Source organism: Falco cherrug, chromosome 15 (assembly GCF_023634085.1).
Source record: "Falco cherrug isolate bFalChe1 chromosome 15, bFalChe1.pri, whole genome shotgun sequence".
Taxonomy (NCBI): Eukaryota; Metazoa; Chordata; class Aves; order Falconiformes; family Falconidae; genus Falco; species Falco cherrug.
Window position 1 is genome coordinate 887,525 of NC_073711.1, and position 19,675 is coordinate 907,199.

At 65.8% G+C, this 19,675-nt stretch overlaps 1 protein-coding gene across 8 annotated transcripts; it reads right to left on the reverse strand.

Moving 5' to 3' along the window:
- Positions 1-4,275: 4,275 nt before the first annotated feature.
- Positions 4,276-16,659, reverse strand: SHROOM4 (shroom family member 4). 8 transcript variants are annotated; one of them, XM_055727644.1, is made up of 11 exons: positions 16,487-16,659; positions 12,956-13,107; positions 11,634-11,765; positions 9,109-11,095; positions 8,840-8,901; positions 7,829-8,428; positions 7,472-7,587; positions 7,165-7,318; positions 6,897-7,080; positions 6,011-6,283; positions 4,276-5,932 (listed from the first exon to the last, which is right to left on the reverse strand). In XM_055727644.1, the coding sequence occupies exons 1-11, from the start codon at positions 16,610-16,612 to the stop codon at positions 5,663-5,665; spliced, it is 4,056 nt and encodes a 1,351-aa protein (XP_055583619.1). In that variant the 5' UTR covers positions 16,613-16,659; the 3' UTR covers positions 4,276-5,662. The 8 variants fall into 8 exon arrangements, with proteins under 8 accessions (XP_055583619.1, XP_055583618.1, XP_055583617.1 ...); XM_055727643.1 differs by having other exon boundaries at positions 7,165-7,587; positions 9,109-11,053; XM_055727642.1 differs by having other exon boundaries at positions 7,165-7,587; positions 7,829-8,395.
- Between the last annotated feature and the right edge of the window lie 3,016 nt (positions 16,660-19,675).

Consider the following 19,675-nt stretch of genomic DNA (forward strand, 5'->3'; position numbering starts at 1 on the left):
CGCCCCCCCCCCCCCCCCTTCCTGGGTGCAGCCCCCCCTCGCTGCGGGCCTCGCACACACACACCCCACCAAGCTCGGGGCTGCCGGGTCTCCGCCGAGCATCCCGCAGCACGCCCGGGAGGGGGAGGCGGAGCGGCTGCCCCCACCCCCCGCGCACACACCTTGCACACCCCGAGCCGCCGCTGCTGCTTGTGCAAGGTCGTTCTTTCTCCGGCCCCCGCCCGCCGCCCCGCAGCGCTCCCCGGCCCCGCAGCGCGTCCCCGCCGGGATGTGCCTCTGCAGGCAGCCCCGGCCCTGCCCCTCCGCCGCAAGCCCCGGCCTGCTCCGGCGCGGCGGGCGCTGCTGCGCATCGCGGCACGGGCGGCCCACGCACGGCCCCAAGCACGCGGGCACGGGCGGGCATTCGCACCGCCGCCGCGCACATACGTGTGCACCGCCCACACACACCCCTGGCACAGGCACGCACATGCACCACCGCCGGGCACATGCATGTGCGTGCTCCCACATGTGTGAGGCATGCTCAGCCTGGGCATGGGCACGCACATGCACTGCCGCTGGGCACACACAGGTGCACCGCTCTTGCAGGCGCATGCACAGGCATGGGCGATCACACGCACTGCCACCATGCACACATGCGTGTGCCGCCCACACAGGCAAGGGCCAGCACATGTGCAGGCAGGGGAGAGCACAGCCACCATGGCCACGCACATATATGTGCACTGTCCCCGCAGGCATGGACAGGCGCGTGCGTGGGCATCAGCAAGTACACACATAGCTGCCATGCCCATATGTGTGAATGCAGGCACCCATGAGCAAGCATGCACATCCCAGGCATGGGACGGCACCTGTACCACATCCGTGCACGTACATGTGCATGAGCATGGGTGAGCACACATGGCACCACCATGCACATACATGTACGCCACCCACACATGCAAGGGCATGCACATGGCTGGCACAGGCAGGTATGCAGACTGTGGCTATGCACATACATGTGCACACACCCATGCATGCATCAGCATGCAGTGCTCAGACATGAGCGAGCAAATGCACTGATGTCATGTATGTGCATGTGCCCACACCCATGCAGGCACATGCATGCACATGTACAGGCATGGGTGAGCACAAATACTGCTGCCATGCACATATGTTTGCACACATCCATACATGCACAGGCATACGCATCCCAGGCATAGGCAAGCACGCGCACTGCCTCTATGCAACTACATATGCATATGGCCACACATGCATGGGCATGCACAGGCATGGATGAGCACATGCACTGATGCCTCCACACACTTAGTTGTGTGCACACACACACACACACACGCACACAAACTATATGAGCCGGCAATGTGCACTTACAGCCAGGGTGCATCACCAGCAGCATGGCCAGCAGGTCAAGCGAGGGGATTCTCCCTCTCTGCTCCGCTCTGGTGAGACCCCCGGGAGCACTGCACCCAGCTCTGGGGTCCCCAGCGCAAGGAGGACACGGACCTGTTGGAGCGGGGCCAGAGGCGGCCACAGAAATGGTCCGAGGGCTGGAACCCCCCTGCTAGGAGGAGAGGCTGAGAGATCCGGGGTTGCTCAGCCTGGAGAAGGCTCCACGGGGAGACCTTGCTGCGGCGTTTCAACATCTGAAGAAGGGCCGAGAGAGACTTTTTACCAGGCCTGTAGCGACAGGACAAGGGCGACAGTTCTGACCTGAAGGAGGGCAATTCAGCTTGGACATAGGGAAGAAACGTTTTTCGATGAGGGGGCTGAGGGACTGGAGCAGGTTGCCCAGAGAAGCTGTGGATGCTCCATCCCTGGGACTGGTGAAGGCCAGGCTGGGGGTGGGGGGCAGGGTTTGAGCAATTTCATCTAGTGCGAGATGTCCCTGTCCGGAGGGTTGGACTAGATGGTCAAAGATCCATCCCAACCCAGACCCTTCTGCGATTCTATGGTGCACATGCATGCAGACACCTTGCAAAGGTGTATTTGTATAGGAACACGCTCCAGGGTGTGTATATGGAGCTCACATGCATGTGTGCACACATATGGGAGTGCCCCCAAAAATACCATGGGGAGGGAGAGAGGGCCTGGCCCTCCTCTTTCCACCCCACAGCATGCACATGGCCCTGGCCTCGTAGTATGGGGACCCATAGCCCCTGGTGCCCAGCCCTCAACCACTGCTGCCCTGTGACCTCCATGCTGGCAAATGACCAGGCCTGGACAAGAGTCCCACATCCCCCCACCCCGCCATGGGCCACACCCAGGGGCAGAGGGCCTGGGTCTCCCTCATCCCCCACCTTGTGTGTGACTTTGCTCTTTGGGCTGTAATAAGCAAGGGGGCAGGGGGACCTGCTGCGGGATTTGGACCTCCACATTTTGGGACTCCCTGGTTCACACGGGGGGAGGGGGGGGGCAGGGGGCTTGGCTCTCACTGGAGCATCGCTACCCCCCCATGTCCTCATCCTCCCCCACCTCCTGGTCCCTCAGGACCGAGGGCGTGGGATACAGGGATATGGACTAGGGAACTGTAAAATGGAGCGGTTACAGTGATGGTGAGACAGACAGCATGATCAGGGGCTACCCCAGTGTGTCTGGGTTCTCTCTGCACCTCTGGGAGACCCAGTAGCCCTGCATGCTACAGTGAGCCTGCTGGCCTGCAGCTCCCCTGGGGTCCCACACAGGGAACCCCAGGACCCCCACCCCATGGCTGCATCCAGCGCAGGCACTGAGGGTCTTGGTACCCCGCAGCCTGGCTGCATCCCATGCTCTGTGTCCATGGTCCTGCCTGGCAGCAGTAGGAGCTGCATGGAGGGGCAAGCAAGTCTCGAATGGAGACTATGGGGCACAAATACATGCATCCCCCTCCCCATATGCCTGCAGTTACCCATATGCATGGGCTTGCACGTGTGGCCGTGCCCACACACACCTACACACCTACACATGCATGCATTCACCCATGTGCACTTACCTGCCTGTGTATTTGCTCACCTGTGTGCACACACACATGTGCATGCATTCATATGTGCACAACACACATACATGGACACATTCACCCTTGTGTGTCCACCCACATGTGGCAGTCACTCGCCACTGGTGCTTGTGCTCCCTGGCATGGGGCTGTGCTCCTCCCAGCACGTGTGCTCACATGTATGGTGTGTACTCATCTGTCTGTGCATGTGCGTTCAGGTGCGTGTTCCTGCATTCACCTGTGTGTGTGCGCGTTCAGCTGTGTTCTCACGTGTGCGCATGCATTCACCTGTGCTCACGCATGTGTTCACCTGTGTGCACTGACACGCATGTGCCTGTATTCCCTCACGCAGCCACGTGCTCACAATCAGCATGCTTTCAGCCATGCACCTACATGCTCCTGCATTACCCTGGTGTGTGCTCACACACTCACCCCTGTGCACATGTGCTCACCAGCACATGCATGGGCTCACACACAAGCACATTCCTGTGTTTCTGCACCAACACGCATGTGCATGTGCTCCAACATGTCACCCGCTGATGCATGCCCATGCCCACCCACACGCACGTGTGCTCACACACCTGCTCTCATGCATCTGCTTGTGTGTGCGTGCACACGTGCCCACCCCGCGCGCGCTTGCTCACACACGTGTGCTGGTGCCACCCAGCGGCCGACACTGGCCCTGCACTGCGGCTCCCCCCTTTTTGCCCGGGATCGTGGGGCTGCCACGCGTGGGCAGGGGCCAGCGCTGCCCTGGCATGGGGATGAGGCACCAGGCCCTGCTCCCTGGTGCCCGGCTGGCACACAGAGGCCCCGAGAAAGGTGCTTTGCCAGCAAGGGGACGGCAGCCATGCCCACCCATGCTGCCCTGGTGTGCTGGGGTGAACTGGGGCACCCTGGAGCCAGCTCAGCAGCAGCAGCATCGTGCCACCCCGCTGAGCACTGCCACCCCCACTAGACACCCCCCCGGCCCTGATTCCACCCCAAAAACTCTGGAGGTGATGCTGTCACTGTGAGTGCCAGGGACAATGCTACAACTGTCACCCAAGCACTGTGCCGCCTCCATGTGCCCCTGGGGAGGGGTCCAGGCCCTGTCCCCTGCCTTGACCCAGCCTGGTGGCACTGAGTGCAGAGGACTCCCTGCCCATGGCTGAATCCCTGGTGCCTGTGGTGCCACGGGAGCATTTGGGTCCCAAGCATTTGACAGGACCTGGCTCAGTCTAGCTGGGGCATCTGCCCCTCTGGCAGTCACTGGCCAGCCCCAGTGCCACTGGCTGGGGCTGCAGGGACAAACCACACGAGACACAAGTTGGAACAGTTGTGCAGCTGCTGCTGCTCATTTAGTGTGAGAGAGGCACAATGGCACGCGGCAAGGCACGGACACCAGCACAGTGACCTACTAAGTAAGGGATGCCAGTCCCCCCAAGAGCAGCATATCCACCACTGGGTGCAGTCTTTGGTCCTAGCAGTGTTCCTGGGCAGGCACAGGGCATGGCTGAGATGGGGGGCATGCGGGGGACCCCATTCCTGCCAGGCACTGTCCCAGGGCAGGGCCAGGTAGGTGTGGGGCATAGTGTTCAACGGGCTCAGGGGCGTGGGCAGCCACACCGGGGTGTGTGTGCTGCAGTGCCAAGTGGGTAGGCACGGGTGCCGCCTGCACCCTGGGGCTGGGCTGCCCAGCTATGGCCACCCCTAAAGGGGCTGGGGCCCACCCCCAGCTGCTGCCGCTTCCATGAAACCCCTGTGCAAAATCAGCAAGGCACCTGCCCGGCCCATGGGGGCATACAGGCAGCGGCAGGGCAGATGGGATGACCCAGCGTGAGGTCTAAGTGCTATTTGGGGCTGCTGCAGCACAGAAGAAGGGGACAGGTACCCCATTTCATCCTTAGGGTGGTTTTTCCTCTATTAATCCTTCCCAGTGCTGGGGCAAAGGCTGGAGGCAAGGGCTAGATGAGGCTGGGTGGTCCCTGTGCCCACAGCACTGGTGGCAGGGGGCACTCACAGCCCCTGGTCTACTGCTCCCAGAACCTCCTCCTCTGGCAGGGCACCATGCCAGGGCACCGCAGTGTCCCCCGGTAGAGGGGTGCACAGCACTCACCAGCACCGGCGCTGGCCCCCTGCAGTTCCTCAGCCGGCCGGGAGTGGGTTAAAGAACTGCTAACCAGGGCCATTGTTTCAGACACAATGGAGAGGAAAAGGATGCCCGGGGCCGAAATTCTTTCAGCTCCCATCGGACAGACAGACAGAACTGGACAAACAGACATGACAGACAAATAAGACATGATGGAGTGCAAGAATGGTTTAACCCTTCCAGGCACTGCTGCATGGGGATGCTCTGAGGCAGCCAGGGGGTGTTTAAGGCACTCGGTGCAGCACCAGCTGCGGGATAGCCACTGGTGTCCAGGGCAAGGTAGAGGGTCCCCTGCAGGCACAGAAAGACCCGGGGAGGGGGGGACAAGATCCATCCCCCTGGTCGTCATGGGCCACGGGGAGCTGGGTGGCTGTTAGAGCCCAGGGCAGCTCTGTGGCACGATCCGCCCTGGCCTGTGCCTGGCGGGCACCACCCCCTCCCCTGCTCAGTAAACTGGAAAAATAAATAAAAGGCAGGGGCTGGACAGACAGACAGGTGCAAGGAGAGCCCCTGAGGGGCCAGCAAGCTGGGGCCATGGTCAGGGTCCTGGGGGGAGGCTGGTCAGGGGGCTAGCAGCCCTTGGGGGCCTGGCCGAGGCTTTCACGCAGGCACCGGAGCTGCTCCTGGCCCAGCTTGATCTTCTCCTCCAGCTCCCGCTGCTCGGTGATGAGGGCTGACTTCATCTTGACGAAGTGCTGGTAGTCCTGGAGGTGCTCAGCAGGCAGGTATCGCGCCACCATGGCACCCACCGCTTCCTCCCGCCGCCCCACATGCTCCTTCAGCTCCTTGGCATCCTCCAGCTGTGCCACCAGCAGCCTCTGCTTCTCTCGCAGGGCCACCTGTGGGCAAGATGGGCAGCAATGGCACAGGGTCCCGCACCCCGACACCCCACAGGTGCCCCCCTGCCCCGTGCTCACCTTGTCCTCAGTGGGGGCATGCGGCCCTAGGCTGCCCAGGGCAGCCTCCACCCGGGCCAAGCGACCCGAGAGGGAGAGCAGGAGATTGACCACCTTATCCAGGTCGCCCACGAAGAGGCGGTACTTGTCAAACTCCCCTGGGGTGCAGAGGGCTTGCAGGCGGGCAGCCACATCTTCACCCAGTGCCCCATTGGCGCTGATGTCCTCCTGCAGCCCCCGCTGCGCCTCCTGCAGCACGGCCAGCTTGCGGCTCAGGCTCTCAATCAGCTGCAGCTGCCAGAGGGAAGGGGTCAGGGGCAACTGGGGCCACCCCCTGTTGGGACCTGGGGACCGGCACTTGGGTGCAGGGGTGCCATGCTGCACTGTGCCCCGCAAGCATCTGGCAATGTCCCCGATCTCTGCAAGCACCTGGCAGTGTCTCAGACCCCGTGAGCATACAGCAATGTCCCCAGTCCCTGCAAGCACCCAGCGCCACTCCTGGTCCCTGTGAGCACTCGGGAATGTCCCAGTCCCTGCAAACACTTGAGCAATGCCCTTTGTCCCTGCGAGCATCTGGCAATGCCCCCAGTTCCTCTGAGCGGATGCTCCTGGTTCTCAGCAGCAGCTGGTGACGCTCCCAGGTCCCAGAAGCACCCAACACCCCCGGTCTTCACAAGCACCTGGCAATGTCCCAGCCCCTGTGAGCATCCAGCAGTGCTTCTGGTCCCTGCAAGCACCCAGCAATGTCCCTGGCTCCCCTGAGGATCTGGTGATGCTCCTAGTTCCCGCAAGGAAGTAACGATGCCCCACTCCTTGTGAGCATCCAGCAATGTGTCTGGTCTCCAGAACACCCAGCGATTGCAGTGGGAAACCCCGAGGGCATCGTCCCCAGCAGTGCCCACTTTACCTTCTTTTCCACCAGCTCATGGTCCACCTCTTCCTCCTCATCCTCTGAACTTCTCTCCACCTCCGGCAGCTCCTTTACCTTGCTGAGCGGCTCAGCTTTGCCCGATGCCATGCCATAATATGCTGGGTAGGATGCAGAGCTGGCAGTGCTCCCAGGGGGCGGCGAGATGGGCTCGAAGCCCTGCCTGCAGGGACACGGGCTCAGCGCCGTGGCAGTGGGGTACCGCCTGTCCTCAGCACAGTGCCCGGTACACCCACGCCAGCCCTACCTGTCCTGCGCCAGGGCCTCCAGGCGCCAGTCCCGCCGGAAATGCTCCCGCCGGGGCTGCCACTCCCCCGCCACCAGCAGCTCGCCCATCACCTCGGTGGCAGTGCTGAGGGGGGCCGAGGGGGCCAGGATACCAGCCAGGGAGCGGTCCCTGCCTGCCACATCCCACAGCAGTTCCTTCGAGTCCACATGGTGGGGCTGGGGCCGGCCCCCCTGGCAGCTCACCCCCTCTGCTTTGCCAGGGACAGGCTTGGGTGCCTCTGGGGTGGCAGGGCTGGGGCCTCCATGCAGGGGCAGGGAGCACTCACCCACACCATGGGGGCCAGCCCAGCCCCGCTCCTGGTTCCGGCTGAGACTTTGGGGCTGCTCCTCCGTCTCCCAAGGGCGCTTCACCTTCGGCCGCTCCTCCCCAGCCCCTGCCACCCTGCCAACACCCATGTGGAGGCACCCACATCAGCTCCCCTGCCCACCCATGGGGGACATGTAGGGCCATGCCCACCCCAGGGAAGGACACCCCCACCCCCAAAAAATCCCATAGCTTGCCCCAAGGGGTGGATTAGGATGCTCCAACACAGGGTTCGAAGGGCCACATGTCCCCAAAGCTACCCCGTGCCCAGGCTGTGCCCACAGCCCCGCTCCCACCCCCACGTCATGGCGGCACTTGCCTGCAAATCTCGGCACTGCCAGCATCGGGCTCAGGCATCCTGTGGAGTGACCTGGGGGGCTCAGGTCGGGGCCAGGCACCCGGTGGGGCAGGGGAGCGAGCGGCATGCCCCCAGGACCAGCCCCCCTGCTCCCCACTGAGGCTCTGGGTCCGCTCGCATACAGCCTCAGCAATGCTGTAGGTTGGCACAGGGGCAGCGGTGAAGGCAGAGCCATGCCCAGAACCATCCAGCAGGCGCTGGGACATCCGGCGTTGCCTGTACTTCTCCCAGTTGGGGGGAGGCGGGCGGGGAGGTGGGGGGCCCTTCTTTTTGGGGATGCCAGAGGGGTCCAGCTTGTCACGGAGAAGGTTCCTTTGGTCGCGGCCCCGGGGGCTAGCAGGCTCCAAGTTGAGGTGGCTTTCAGAGAAGGCTCTGCCCCGCAGTGGGCGGTGCAGGGGATCCGGGGGACTCTCGGGGGAGCAGGCCAGGCGGTCACCATCCCATGAGAGGTCGTGCGTGGATGTGGCCCGGTAGCAGGGTGTCCACTCCGGCTCGGTGCTCTCAAAGCACGGGTGGAAGGGGCCAAGCCTTGGGAAGCCCAGTTGGTGGTGGGAGAGCTCACTGGGGAGAGAAAGGGGCACCCATCCCCCCTGGATAGTCACCCCCCACCCCCAGCAGCTCATGCCCACCCCTGCCGCAGTTTCACCAGCTGGAGTCACCCAGTCCCACTAGTGGGGAAAGCCTGGGTTCTCCCAGTGCCCCTGTGCTGGATACAGCCCCCCAGAGACACTCCTAGCCCCCTGGCGACAGGTATGGAGGGACTCCCCCGCCACGGGCACCTCCTCACACCCCCAGGCCCTGCTTGCCCGTGGTGGCACGCGCCCCCACTTTTCAGGGTACAGCACAGCTGCGGCCAGGGCATTAAGGGAGGCACTTTGTACATCATCACCCAAATCACAGTGGTCCCTGTGCCTCACTAGCAGAGGTCCCCACCGAGTGGCATGCACGTCCTGGCAGCTGGCATGGGCTCACCTGACGGATTGGCTGGCTTTCCTGGTTATTGCCGGTGGTTCCCACTCATCTGGAGGAAACTCCTGCATGGTTGGAAGGAGAGGGAGTGTGAAAGCGGGGTCAGCATTCCCCTCTCCAGCAACCCCTGACCCCCAGGCACAGTAGGCATGCATGGGGTCTGCAGGGCACCCTGTGGTCACAGCACCCCCACCCCAACCCACAGTCATGCTCTGGGAGTGCAGGGTGGTGCCGGTGCTGCTCCCCAGCACAGTACTGGGGGGCTCACTCACCGTGGCAAAAGCTCTCCGGGGGGGCCAGGCGTCACTCTCCTCCCGCCCAGGGCGGGGGCCTGGACAGTAGCAGTCGGGGCAGCGTGCCCAGGGCTGGGGGTGACAGCGACAGGTGTGGCTGCGCGGCAGTGGTGGGGTGCACAGGTCCCTGCCACAGTAGCGGCAGGGCTCAGGGCACAGGGGAACCCCGCAGGGGTAGAAGCCCCGCAGGTACTCCAGCTCGCCCGGCCTCCCCTGCGGCTTGTAGCAGGGGGGCTGCTCCCGGCAGCACTCAGCATAGAGGCCGGTGGAGGCCGGCTGGCTGGGTGATGGGGGGCCATAGGTCTGGTCCATGGAGAGGTGGCGGATGTCCCGGCGCTCGGGGCCGTGGGGCTGGAAGGCACCAGGATCACACGCCGAGGGCTTGCTGTGCCGGGGTGGCACCGGCCGGCTACTCTCCTCAAAGAACCGGCGGCGGTCGGCAAAGGGCAGGAGGACGGCCTCATCGGTGCCCCGTGGCGGGGAGCTGGGGGCCGCAGGCCCCTGGCTGTAGCCCTCCAGCTCACCAGGACTGGGCGAGCGCTGCAACTGCAGCTTGTGCTCTGAGGACCAGCGCCAGTGGCCCCCGCCCGTCCGCACCACCCGCTCCGGGGATGAGGGTCCTTTGGGAACCGGCAGTGGGTCAGGGGTGGGGATGCCCCGGTCCTCCGAGCAGCTGGGGTTCCTGCCATCCTCGCTTGGCGCAGGGCTGAGACGCTTGGCTGGGGCACGGGGTCCCTCCACCAGCACGCTGCCCTCGGGGGGCTCCTCTGCCTCCTCCACCGGCTCCTCACCAGGTGGCGGGGCACCGGGACCCCGGCTCTTCTGCAGCTGGGCCTTGCGCCGCTGGATCTCGTTGCGCAGGCTGGTGGCAAAGCGGTCGCTGCGGCGGCGCATCTGAGCAGAGCGGTGGGGTGGGCCCCCAGCCCGCCGGCCCCCTGCCCGGCTCTCCTCCTCTGCCGGCCCCTCACTACCACGCACTGGGCTGGCCCCCTGCCCATCCTGCCCACAGGCTCGCTGCAGCTCAGGGCAGCAGCGGCAGGGCGGCAGGCAGCAGCATGGCTCTGGGCAGAGCTGGGGGTCCTGGGCAGCCACCGCAGTCCCTGGCCGGCTGCCCTCAGGGTGCAGCGGGGAGAGGGTCCAGTGGTGCCCATCGGGGGCCGGTGAGGCTCGCCCGCTGCTGGAGCCCACCTGGAGGGAGCGGAGCTGGGAGGCCAGCAGCTGCTCAGGAGCACTGTGCCGGTGTGGCGCATGGCCCTTGAGGGGGGACAGCAGCAGGTTGTCACCTGCTGCCATGGCATCCGGCACCTGGTGCATGCTGCCATCCAGGTACAGCTGGTCACCAGGCTCCGTGCCCTCCCCCCGGTGTGGCTCGGCTGGGCATCGGTTGGGGTGGGAGCTCAGCGTGCAATACTGATTGGCAGAGAGGCGGTCCTTCATGGGGTATGGCACTGGCATCCTCCCACCTGCTGCCTCTGCCTCCCTATCCCTCTGGCAGAGGAAGGTGTCAGAGATCCATCGACCCTTGGCATGCAGCATGTCCACCGACACTGACACCCAGCGCCTGTCCCCTCTGCCGGCTGGGGCTGCCCGCAGACTGTCCCTCCTGACAGGGGGCTGGGGGGGCATAGGCACCCTCCAGGCCTCGGGGTGCTGGCTGGTGGGTGGCTCAGCCCCTGTGGTCAGGTAGCGCCCGTTGGGGGGCTTGCAGGAGCCTTGGAGGCTGGAGTCGACAGAGGTGGTCTCCTCAGGGCGGAGGGAGAGAGTGCAGTCAGAGGTGAGGGAGCTGGTGGAGAATGAGCTGTAGGCTGAGTCCCGCTTGCTGTGGTAGATGCCCTGGTCAATGGGTGAGGGGTCGCCTTCATAGCAGGCCTGGCCAGGCTGGTCCAGGCTCTCCATGCTCCCGATGGAGCTGCTCCGGTCGGTGCTGCAGTGCCGGGACAGTGGGTTCCACTGCAGGGACAGCTCGCTGCCACCCGGCCCCATGCCGGTGTTAGGGGTGCCCGCCACCCCCCATCTTGATCCCTGCCAGCCCCTCTGGTGGGCAAGAGATCCCAGGGAGCCAATGCCCTCCCACCACATACACCCCCCAGGATGGGGAGGGCACAGGCCAGTGCAGCCCTCGCCCGCCCTTCATCCCCGGGCTTGGGGGCAGCACCAAGACTGCCCCAGTGCTGGCAGGGGGAATGGGCTCAGGGGCGCAGGGTGTGCGTGGCTCCAGCCACTCAGGCCCTGCCCACACCGGCAGCAGGGGCACAGGGACTCGGCAGCTCCTGGCCAACTCCGATGGAGCCACCGCCCCTTCCTGCCCGGAGCCAGCAAGTCATCAGGCAGGGGAAAGGGCAGCACAGGCACAGGACACGGGGTGATGCCTGACAGCAGTGCGGGGCAAGCAAGCACGCGCACACCCCACACCCCTCCCGCCCCAACCCAAGTAGGTGCCCTGCCAGCTCCCTCCCCTTGTACGGTCCCATGGGTGCCCCTGGGGGCTGGTCAGGGGGTCTCACCTGACATCACACCCCGAGGGCCAGGAGAGGCTGAAGGCATCAGCAAGGCAGTGCATGGCAGGGGCGTTGGGGCGGCTCTCGGTGAGCTTGGCTACATGCCAGGAATGGGGCCGGAGGACGGGCACGCTCCTCCTGCCAAGAGCAACAGCAGGAGAGGACAAGAATGGGGAGGAAGCTGGGCCGAGGAACCAGGGCTGAAGTCACTTCCTACGGGGCTTCCTGTCCCCCCCAGGCCAGCACCCGCTCGATGAGGACGGCAGGGAGGAGCGTCCAGCCCTGCCAGCACCCAGTGCTGGGCAGTGGGATCCCACGGTTGCCCCCCACCGCTGATGGGGCTCCCCTGCCTGCAGCAGCCCCACTGCCAGCATCAGCAGCGGACCGAGGACATGGCCCCAGCACAGCCCAGAGGCAATGCCACGGCAGGGTGAAGGTCCATCCATGGCAGCCATGCCAAGGACCCTGGGGCCACATCTGTGTCCCCAGCACAAGCCTGACCTTCCCCCTTGTTCCTCAGTCCCTCAGCATCTGCAGCAATCTGGCCACATTGTGTGCCCAGGGAGGGGTCCCCAGGTGCCAAGCCCTGTCCCACCCCCTGTGTAAAGCAGCTGTGGGGGTCTCCAGCCACCCTAGCGCACACAAGCAGCGACGTCCAGTGCCACTGCACAGACACACGGGCAGATGCCACCTCCTGTACCCGCCAAGTGCCCAGCGCTGCCCCAACACCTGCTGGGTGACAGGGGTGAGCAGTGGGGTTAGCACAGTGGTCCCACCCCCTGCCCGGAGCCCCCAGACTCACCATGGATGATGCTGAGCCCCAGCACAGCCCCATGGCACCCCTTGTCCCGTGGGCAGCGCCCTGCGCTGCCCCAACCCCTAGGGACCGCTGGAACAGGAGCCCGGTCGGGATGCAGCCAAGGGAGTGGATGCGGGTCGGCAGGGGGGTGGACGGACAACTGCACAGCCCAGCCCTGCCTCTCCTTCCTTTCCCAGGCAGGCAGCAGGCAGGCAGGCAGGAAGGGAGAGGAGCGGCCACACTCTGAGGATACCGCCTAGCAAGGGGGTGGCGAGCCTGCCGCACTGCCCTGGCTCTGCTGGCAGCACCCTGGGCTGGTGTCCCGCCCACCAAGGGGTGCTGGCAGCCATGGTGGGGCTGCCCCCTACCCAGTTACTACCCTACTCAGTCCTACGCCAAAGCACGGAGCACCTCCAGGCTGGGGACGGGGGCACTGCCAGATTCCTACCAGCGCCCCAGGCAGGTGATGCCTCCCAGGCCTTGGCACCACCCTCCGCCCCCCCGCCCCCCAACACGCAGCGCAGCCAACCTGCGGACAATCATCTTCAGGGTGCGGTAGGAGCCCTTGATGAGGATCAGGGCCTCCTGGCGGGACCCGTATAGTGGCGTCCCGCTGATGTTCACCAGCTCATCGCCTGGCTGCAGCCGGTGGGACAGAGCAGCCTTGCCCCCATCCTCCACCTGGGCAACAAAGAGGGGTGGGGTGTTGGGGGGGGATACAGCCCCCAGAACACCCTGGGGGTGGTGGTGCCAGGGGAGAAAAAGGCTTCAGAAAGGGGTGCCTGCACCCCAGGCACTGCAGAGGGATCTGCAGCGCCAGGCTCCCCCCCTGCCCCAGTCACATGAATTTCTGAGCAAGGAAAGGGCATCAGGGAGCGGGGGGAGAAGAAAAATGTCCTGTCCCAGCAGATTCCCCCGCAGGCGGGGGTAGCACAAGGGTTCTTTGTCCAGCACGGGTGCCAGCCCCCCACTGCTGCTCCCAGCCCCACGTCAGCCCTGCTTGGGCACCCGCAGTTATTTCAGTGCCTGAAGGATGCCATCATGCTGTGTGCACGCAGTGAAGCCAACAGCAGGGGAAGTGCCGAGCTGTGCCTGGCCCTGGCACATGCCTACCCCATCCTGCCACCCACAGCCAAAATAAGCCTGGTACCCCATACTGCCATGGCGTGGACGACACAGCGCTGCCAGAACTGGGGGGTCCCAACAAGTCCCCTCTGCCCCAGCAGGTAGGTGCAGTGTGGGCAGTCCTGGGGTGAGCAGTGCCCAGCTGGGACAGGCAGAGTGTCTGGGGCTGACACAAATTTCTGTCCATCCTGCCACTCTCAATGGCCTGGTACCACCGTGCCTAGCCCCTCACACTGCAAGGAGGACAAACGAGCCCAGCTGCTGGGCTGCATGGTGACAGTGGCATGGGGTATGCAGGTGCATGGGGCAGGACCTGGGGTGCAAGTCCCCATGCCCAGTGTGGATGTGGAGCTTGACCTGGCCAGACCCTACAGCTGCCCGCAAGGTGACGGGCAAAGCTGGCCTGCCCTGTGACAGAGCTCCTCACCCTGCCCTGCCACGTCCAGTCCAGTAGAGAAACATGTTCTGCCTACAATGCCTGTGGTGCCATCTCGGCAGCCAGGCCCTGCTGCAGGGTGGCACCTGCACCTTCCCAGTGGGCTGGCCACCAGGCACACAGCCCTGGGCACCCCTTCGCAGCCATGGTGCTGGACAGGGGCTCAAGGAGCAACCTGCTGCCCACGGGCAACATGGCACCCGGTCCTGCCCAGTGTAGCACTGCCCCATGGCTCTGCCTGGCACAGCTGTGCCCAGCACCCCACAACTCCCCATTTTTTCAGGGACCTGGGGACTGCAATGCATTGCCCAGGCTGGGCACAGCCTGACACGCCTACCTGTGCCGGTAGGCTGCCCTCCCACCCCAGAATCAGCTGTGGGGATGCCTTCCTGGGCACCGCGTCCACAGCTGCCTGCAAGGGCACTGGCTGGAGCACCTGGGCTTAACCTCTGCCATGCTGCTGCCCACCACTGGGCTGCTCCAGCAGTGCGGGCTGGCAGGGCAGGCTGTACCTTCACCCCAGCCCTTTGCCCAGCCAAGCGCCCACCCAGTCCCACCTGCCATGGCCACAGGGCTGAGTTAGCTGTGACAGGTCCCCCTCCAGTGCAGGACACCACTGGGTCTGCACCCATGTCTGGGTCACCACACACGCCAGGACGGACAGACACAGCTCAGCCCTGGCATTGCTCACCAGGAGCTAAAACTGGCACAAACAGCCTCTTGTTCTGCATTCACCACCAGTAAACTCAGCGCTGGCAGCCAAACCCTGCTGCCTGCTGCCCTGCCTGGCTGGGCCAGCCCTGAGTGCTTCCCTGACATCACCCCCGGTGTTCACTCTGGGCCCTAATGGTGGCCACTGGCTGGCTCACAGGATTATCTGCCTGCCCCAGGAGAGACTTGTCCTAGAAAGCACAGCAGCCGTGGCAGCTCCTGAGCTGTGCCCACCCTGCCCCACACAGAACTCCCTCCTTGCTCCCAACGTGCCTGAGGGGGCCTGTGCTGGGGGACACTTGGCAGCTCCACAGAGAATCCAGCGTGCCATGGGACTTGCCGCAGGAAGGGATCCCGCCCGCAGCGGGCTCAGGGGCCAAACTGTCCCACTTAGCGCCGGGACCCCTTTCCCCTTTTCGGCGCGGGGGCCCCTGTGCTGCCGGTGGGGGCTGCGCCCTCCCCACACGGGCCAGCACGCACACACCTCGGCTGGCCGCGGCGGCGGAGTGGGCGCCCCGGGGGACCCTCCCTTGAAAGCACAGAGCGCTGGAACAAGCCCCCTTTGTTTGCAGAGCACACGCGGTGGCGGCGGCCCGACCGGGGGGGGAGCGCGGGAGCCGGCACCCCCGTTCCGCAAGGATCCACCCCCCATTCTCAGCGGCAGTCGGGAGCATCCCCTGCCCCCCCTATCCCCTCCGCCAGCAGCCGGCGGACCCACCGGGAGCCCCCACCCCGAGGCCCGGTAGCGAGTCGGGGGGGCGGGCAGTGCCCCCAGCCCCCAGCCCCCGGCAGGGCTCTGGCTCCCGCCCGCCGCCGGTGCCACCCCAGGGCGCAGGGCAGGGACCGGAGTCACTTTTCCAGCTCCCCCAGCCAGACCGCGCTGCCCCGCGTCCCGGCGCAGGGCGTGGAGGGCCCGAGGGGGCAGCCAGCCCGGCTCGGGGCAGGGAGGCAGCCCCGGGGCCGCGGCACAGCCCGGCCCGGCAGCACCCTGGCCCCGGCAGGACAGTGGCACCGGGCGGGGAGGCGGCCAAACCGCCCGGTGACAAGGTCTCGGCCGAGCTCCGCGGCGCGGGGGACGCACTCCCGGCTGCCGCTCGGGTCCCAGCGGGTGTCCCAGGAGGTCGATGCCCCGGCGGGGCCACGGGCATCGGTGACCCCCGCGCGGCGGGACGCTGCGGCCGTAAGGGCCCCACCCTCGCCCTCCCCGCTCGCGGGGGCGGGATGGACCCCCGCGCCTCCCCCCGGCGCGGCACCGCACCCCGACACCAGCCCTCTCTCCCGGGCACGGCCCTGCCCAAGCGCTTAGGGGGTGCCGGAACGGGACGGACTCCGGTCCCCTCCACCGTGACCTCCAACGTCCCCGCAGAGCCCGGTCCCGGGGGTGCCCGGGGGCGCGGCACCCACGGGTGAGCACGTGAAGGGAGGGGCCGCGCCCCGTGGAACGGGACCGGGGGGGGGCCCCCCCGTCGCCAGCCCAACGGATGTGCCGGAGGAATTTCTTCCTGCCGCCGGGCCTGGGCTGTCCCTCCGCCTCCTCGGCCCCCACGGTCCCCGCTCCCACTCTCCCCCGCGGCTCGGCGTGGCGGGTCGCGGGGGGACGTGGGTGCGGGAGCCTGCCACGGCCCCGCCGCGCCGGGACATGCGAACCCACGGCCGAGACTCCCCGTGTCCCCATCGCCACCGCGCACCGGGTGTCGTGTTCCCCCGCCCCGCCCCGCCCCGGGTCGGAGGCCCCTCGCGGGGGGGATGCCGCGGAGCCCACGCGGGACCGCGTCCGGCGGCGCCTACCTTGGAGACGATGAGAGGCTCGCCATGCTCCAGCCCGCCGCGGAGCGTGAAGCCCCAGGGCGCGCCCCCCTGCAGCTGCACATGCACGTACTGGGGGGCGCCGGGCCGGCCCTCGGCCCGCTCCATGGCAGCTACTGCCCCATCGCGGCCCGGCCCCGCACCGCGGAGGAAATGACACCCCCGCCGCCCGGGCTGAGCGGCGCGGGGCCGAGCACGGGGCGGGGCCGGCCCGGCACCGGGGCTGCTCCGCCGCCGCCGCCAATGAGGCGCGGGGGGACGGCTGCGATCGGCTGAGCTGGAACGGCTGGGCTCGGATAGGCACGGCACGGCTTAGCGCTGGTCAGCTTGGCTCAGCAAGGCACGGCATGGCACTTCTCGGCATGGCATGGCACGGCACAGCCTCGCTTGGCACGGCTTGGCTCAGCCCATTTCAGCACAGCCATAGCACAGCTCAGCACAGCGCATGGCACAGCTTGGCACAGCTCAGCACACAATGGCACAGCACAGAACTGTGCTACTTAGTTCAGCTCAGCTTGGCCTTGCACAGCTGGACCCAGGGACCTGCACTGAGCTGCTTGGCTCAGCTTGGCAGAGCCCAGCCAGCATGGTTCAACTCAGTCCAGCTTAGCCCAGCATGGTGTGACATGGAGGACTGGCACAGCACAGCTCAGCCTGGTACAATTTGGTTCAGCATGGGATAGCAAGGGGGCCAGCATGGGCTGGCTGGCCCAGCATGGCTCAGCCCTGGCATTGTGCTGTGCAGCTCTGCTAGGCTGGTGTGTTCCGGCTTGGCTCAGCTCAGTGTGGCCCAGCACAGGGCTGGTATGGTTCAAATCAGTACAGCGTGGCACGGCCAGGGCCCTGACCTGGTTTGGCTCCACTCAGCCTGGTCTGATTTTGCTCAGTGCAGTTCAGCTCAGGTTGACACAGACAAGCATGGTCCAGCTTGGCACAGCATGTCCCAGCCTGGTTTAGCTTGGCCTGGGATGGTTCAGCACAGCGTGACCCAGTTACGCCCAGCACAGTATGGTACTTCCAGGGACCAGCACCATTAGGGCCAGCTCAGCACAGCTCAGCCTGGCATGGCATGGCACAGCATGGCTTGGCACAGCCTAGCCCAGCCCAGCAGCATGGTGTGGCCAGCAGCCTGGCAGTGCTCATACAGGTGCAAGAGGTGCCTGTTTGAGTGGCAGCGAAGTGATGCAGCACCCACCACAGCTCCCTGGGGCAGAAGGCTCCCCGTGGCACCCCACCCCAGCAATCACGCTGGCGCCTTGAGCCCTGCTGCCTGCAGATGAGCACGCGATGCCAGCTCCTGTCTGGCCTGCCCACTCCGGCCCCCACCCTGGCCTGCCAGGTGCCCCAAGGCAGGCGTGGCAGCATGGCTGTGCTTCACCTCTGCCTTTCCCCCACGAGGTCCAGGAGGGGCTGCTGTGCCCCTTTGGGGAAACTGAGGCAGGGCAAAGCAGCAGTGGGCAGCAGCTGGGAGTGGTGGAAGTGGATCGGCGCTGGTTCCCCGGGGAGCCCTGGAGTCCCGCTCCTCCCCTTCCCGCCCGGGGCCCGGCTCTTACTCATCTCCTTTGCAGACAGCCCAGCCGGCCGGGAAAGCTCAGCCCTGCCAGCAACGCCCGCGGCCCCCGGATGCCGGCAGGCTGGGCGGGCACAGCGCTGTGGCCCGGGAGGGTGGGCTTGCTGTACGGGGCAGGCGAGCTACCCCCGGGTATGCCCAGCCCTGGCGCGGGAAGAGTCCCTCGAGTTTTTCTTGGCAGCCCTGTCCACCGGTGCCTGCCTCAAACCCCAGCCCAGCCTGGGGGCAGGCAGCCAGGCCATGAGCCCGGTCCTTGCACAGGCTGGGGGGTCCCAGGGCACCAGGGTGGGGCGGTCCTCAGACTGTGGCACTGAAGCCCATCCAGCAGTGACACACGGCCCCCCTTTGCATGGCCTCGGCATGTCCACCACTGGCCTTGCCAACCCCCCCCCCCCCCTTGTTGTGCCCCCCACTCACTGCCAGTGCCTGCCATGCCTGGGACTTTTCCCAGACTCCAGTGGGCTTGGCTGCTGCTGTGCCCTTTCTCAAATAAGTAACCAGGGCTGCCTGGCCAGGCGTGAGGGCTCTGCACCCTGGCTCACGTGTGGCCCCACACCCCATTAAGCACCACATCCCTCCCTGCCCTGGCCTCCCCCGCTACGGCCCTTCCAGACCTTATTGCTGTGTCCAGCTGGCACTGGGGAGGGTGGGCAGCTCCCAGGGCAAGGCAGGCATCAATACATGCCACAGCTGCCCCCATGTCCTTGTGCCCACACCGGTGGTTCCCAACCAGAGCATCAACTCCCCTGACCCTCTCCAGCCCAGCAGGAGAGCAGCACCGTCCTGTGGGGCTGGGCAGTGTACCAGGTGCCCTGCCAGGGGCATGGACTGTAGCTGCCCACACCTTGCCCTGTGGTGTGCCCATAGAGCCTGCCTCAAATAAGCACCATGAAGCAGCACCAGGGCTGGGGGGCAATGTCCCCTGTAAGGGCAATGCCTCAAATGACCCATGCCAGCAACAGGGTGGGCATCACCCTTGCAAATTCTCGACCTTTGGCAAGTGCGAGCAGAGACCTCAGAGCTGGGACAGCCAAGCCCAGTAAAGCTGCAGGCATGGTGGTGCCCACAGCATGGGTACCACTGGCTGACCCGCCTGTGCTCCACAACACTGGAGTCTGGGTCACTCTGCCCACCTGTGGGCCTCAGTGCCATGGTCCCTAGGCTTGATGCCCATCCCTCAGCTGGGCTAAGTAAGCTACTGGGCAGCCTGGCTGTGCTGCTGGGCTGGCCTGGGAGCAGACCCTCAGGCTTTGTGCCTGCTCTGGGCAATGCATGCCAGCTCGCAGCAATGGGCACAAAGGTGCCAAGCCCACTGCCAGAGAGTCTGCGTGGGGTGGGGGGAGCTAGAGGGGTTCTCACCATCGTGGAGCGCAGTGCTGGGCTCCAGCCATTCTCCCCTGGGATGAAGGGAGCTCCTGGCCCTTTAAACCCCGATTGGGGCCATGCCTTTAAAAGGGCCCTGAGAGCTAGGGCCTCTTACTCTGCAGGAGGAGGCTGGTCAGGAGCAGGTGGGCTGAGTGAGCTGGTCCTCCCCACGCACCCCACTTCACCCCCCTCTCCCCTACCCCCCTACCCTGGCACTTCTACAGCCCCCATAGCCA